The sequence below is a fragment of the Palaemon carinicauda genome, chromosome 17, assembly GCF_036898095.1.
Source record: "Palaemon carinicauda isolate YSFRI2023 chromosome 17, ASM3689809v2, whole genome shotgun sequence".
Classification (NCBI taxonomy): Eukaryota; Metazoa; Arthropoda; class Malacostraca; order Decapoda; family Palaemonidae; genus Palaemon; species Palaemon carinicauda.
In genome coordinates this window covers 26,615,160-26,619,192 of record NC_090741.1, presented here as the reverse complement: position 1 = coordinate 26,619,192, position 4,033 = coordinate 26,615,160, and the positions used below count along the sequence as shown (strand labels likewise).

General features: G+C 29.8%; 2 protein-coding genes across 2 annotated transcripts in view; one reads left to right on the top strand and one right to left on the bottom strand.

Moving 5' to 3' along the window:
• The first annotated feature begins 223 nt into the window (after nucleotides 1-223).
• Nucleotides 224-2,311, top strand: LOC137656271 (heat shock cognate 71 kDa protein-like). Its single transcript, XM_068390442.1, has one exon. The coding sequence runs from the start codon at nucleotides 440-442 to the stop codon at nucleotides 2,309-2,311; it is 1,872 nt and encodes a 623-aa protein (XP_068246543.1). The 5' UTR covers nucleotides 224-439.
• Nucleotides 2,312-3,773: 1,462 nt separating this feature from the next.
• The window catches only part of LOC137656270 (protein FAM200C-like), a 2,431-nt gene continuing 2,171 nt past the window's right edge, over nucleotides 3,774-4,033 (bottom strand). The window contains exon 2 of the mRNA XM_068390440.1: nucleotides 3,774-3,790. Within this exon, the coding sequence (XP_068246541.1) occupies nucleotides 3,774-3,790 (17 nt within the window). The remainder of the gene's footprint in view (nucleotides 3,791-4,033) is intronic.

The following is a 4,033-nucleotide window of genomic DNA, read 5'->3' as shown; positions in this document are numbered from 1 at the left end:
ATTTTATTGAAATTTACGCATTTTTTCAATTAAAAAATAATTGTCGGGAATTTGAAAAATTATGAGCAGGTTAATAAAAAAAAAGGGTGATAATGCCCATGAATATATATTTAAAACAAATAATAATAGTTTTCTATGACAAATAAAAGATTTTTTGCGGTGACTAATGTATTTATTAATAGTATTACAAAAAATAATTTAAGAGTGTTACACAAAAAACATAACCACGTAAAATATTATCTTAACTTTTTTGAATTTTGTTAAATTTTAATAACTTTTAAATAATTATTTTATTGTTACTGTTATTCAGTTATATGTAATAGTAGCTGCACTGTGCATCTGTATATGTATATAAACCCCAGAATATGAACTGCAATACATCATTAGACTTCTAATTTACGACCAAGTAACATATAGTTGATAGCTAAATATTTTAGTAATGGAGGATAATAATTCTCCGGTTATTGGTATTGACCTGGGAACTACTTATTCGTGTGTTGCTGTTTTTCAAAATGAAAAAGTTGAAATTATTGCTAATGACCAAGGAAATAGAACCACTCCTTCTTATGTTGCATTCAATGACACCGAAAGACTTATTGGGGAAGCGGCAAAAAATCAATGTGCCTTAAATCCAAAAAATACCATTTTTGATGTAAAAAGGTTAATGGGCAGAAATTATATAGATGATTGCGTTCAACGAGTAATTAAAATCTTACCCTATGAAATTATTGACGAAGAGAATAAACCAAAAATACAAGTCGAATATAAAAAAGAGAAAAAGGTGTTAACCCCAGAAGAAGTATCTTCTATGATATTATCAAAAATGAAAAAAATTGCAGAAAATTATTTAGGACGAAATATAAATAAAGCTGTTATTACAGTTCCGGCTTATTTTAACGATTCTCAGCGACAAGCTACCAAAGATGCTGGGACCATCGCTGGACTTGATATTATTCGAATAATTAATGAACCCACAGCCGCCGCCATCGCTTATGGATTAAATAATGATACAAAAGAACAAAACGTTTTAATATTTGATTTGGGTGGGGGGACTTTTGATGTATCTATATTGAATATTAGTAATGATGGCATTTTTGAAGTTAAATCAACAGCAGGAGATACTCATCTTGGGGGAGAAGATTTTGATAGTATTTTATTAGATTATTTTACACGAGAATTCAGCAAAAAATATAAAAAAGATTTAAGCAACAATAAAAGATCATTAAGGCGTCTTCGTTCTGCCTGTGAAACTGCTAAACGAACTTTATCTTCATCTACACAAGCGACAATCGAAATTGATTCGTTATATGAGGGAATTGATTTTCATACTACCATTACTCGCGCTAAATTTGAAAATTTGTGTGGGAGTTTATTCAAAAACACTCTAGTGCCAGTTGAAAGGGCGTTAATCGATGCTAAGCTCGATAAGAGTGACATCGATGAAATTGTTTTGGTTGGAGGTTCTACGCGTATTCCAAAAATACAAAACCTCCTTCAAACTTTTTTTAATGAAAAGAATTTGAATAAGTCGATTAATCCAGATGAGGCTGTAGCCTATGGTGCTGCCATTCAAGCTGCCATTCTCAGTGGAGATAAATCTGATAAGATCAAAGATTTATTATTACTGGATGTGACTCCCCTTTCATTGGGTATTGGAACTGCCGGTAATATTATGACTACCTTGATTAAAAGAAACGCGACCATTCCTACTAGCAAATTTGAAAACTTCACTACGTATAGTGATAACCTAGAATGTGTTAATATTAAAATATATGAAGGAGAAAGAACTAAAACTAAAGATAATAATTATTTGGGGGAGTTTCAATTAAATAATATACCCCAGGCACCCAAGGGTATACCTAAAATTAAGGTTACATTTGATATTGATGCTAATGGGATATTAAATGTGTCAGCAACCGAAGAATCTTCCGGCAAATCAGAAAAAATTACTATAACTAATGACTCGGGAAGATTAAACAAAGAAGAGGTAGATCGAATGATCAAAGAAGCTGAAATGTATGCTGCTCAAGACCGGGAATTAAGAAACGATATAGAAGCTAAATGTAAATTAGAATCATATTGCTTAGAAATACAAAATAATATCATAAATAATAACAGTAGTAATATAGATATATTTAAATCAAAATTAGAAAGTACTCTCAAGTGGATTGATGAAACCCCCTCTGCTAAACAAAAAGATTATGAAAATAAATTAAAAGAAATAAAAAAGGATTATGAACATATACTTGGGGGGAATGAATCAAATTTACATAATAATCAATTCCACCCAACCATTGAAGAAGTTGACTAATAAACAGAGAAGGGTTTTCATAATTTATTAATATAAAATTTTATATATTAAAAAATGAATAATTTCAAAAGTTACCAAGAAGGAATAAATGCCCCAATAGATCTTTTAAAATGTAGTTTCCCGTTCTGGATACACCAACAATATCTATTTTCTCATTATTATTTAGATGTCGATAAAGAAGATGTCCCTCTTGATTTAAAATATATAAATGTACATGCCACTGATCGACTATATTATTTACACCACAAAAAATCACCATTTTATGAAAATGTAAATGAGTGTGTAATGGTTGGAAGAATGAATGATTTAAAAAATAAGAAGTTGGTATTGTATTTCTATATGCACGGAGCTACGTGGAATGATGGACTTGAAAACGAAGGGTATATTTTTTGGGCAAGAGACCCTAATTTATTGCTTCAAGTTATTTACATCGAAAATGGGCTGAGGCAAACTGTTTATAATAACCTGAAATTAGATAACACTGGGGTAATGACGCTAAAGCCATATCCTAGAGCAATCCACCATAGATATAGAAGTAACTGCAATCACATTGCCTATCCAGATGAATTTGAAAATGCTATAAAGGATATTAATTTTAATGTTGAGTTTGATTACATATATAATCCTATTGAAGGTGATGATGATCTAACTCAATTTAAATTTGATGTAGGAAACATTGATAGAGTATATTACTTGAAGAAAGGCGGAAAGGGGGAAGTTGTCATGTATGCGAGACTAGACCCGCGTTTATTTGCCTATATATATATTAATCAAACTACAAAGACGATGTTTATTTCTAAATTTCGAGAGGCATTTATCAATACTATTGTAAAAATGAATCCTGATAATGAAATAAAACAAACCATTGTAGATGCAGTAAACAGCGATACTATTTTAGTATAAATAATTTTCATAATAAAAAAAGATGCACCCCAAAACAATTAATTTTCCTATTGATTTCATATCATCACAAGGTGAAATTCAGTTATTATTTAATTGGAAAATGTTCTATAAATTAAAATCTTGTAAAGAATACCCAGCCATTTTATGTTTCCCCGAATTTTTTACCAATTCTATATTTTCTATTTTAAGATGGTACTCATATGAAAACAATGATAACCTATTTTTATTATTAGAAATTAAAAATCAAATTAGAAGATTTTTTGAAATGTTAGAGGTTTTAGTAAACACAATAATTAACAACGAAAGCTATAAAGTTCAGGTTAAGAGTCCCCAACAAATTGAAAAACAGTTATGGGAAATTGTTTTCTTGACTAAGAAGAATAATAATAATAACAACAACAATCCCCAGGATATAGAAAATAAAACAACAGAAATTGAACACCTTTTCTTGGAATGGTATCTAGAAAATGAAAGTAGTCAACATAATTACCAACAAATTTTATTCACAAAAAATCTCGAATTCAATAAAGTGAACACACTCAAAGAATTATCCAAAACTTTATATAACACAGGGTGCTGTGATACAATAAAAGAGATTTCATTAATTCCTCCACATTCAATTCACTATGTTAATCAAACGGTTTTTTCTAATTATTCAAAGTTGCCCCCTGAATTATATGGACCGGCAAGTTGGGGACCAATATATTGGAATATTTTTCATGCCTTTTCAATAAATGCTGCAAACAATAAAAATTCTAAAACTAATTGTTTACCAGAGCATTTATATGCATTTATTCACATAATTCCACTTTTGATTCC

Bases quoted from the DNA above. Each gene is read 5' to 3' on its own strand.
- LOC137656271 (XM_068390442.1), top strand. From the start codon at position 440: ATGGAGGATAATAATTCTCCGGTTATTGGTATTGACCTGGGAACTACT.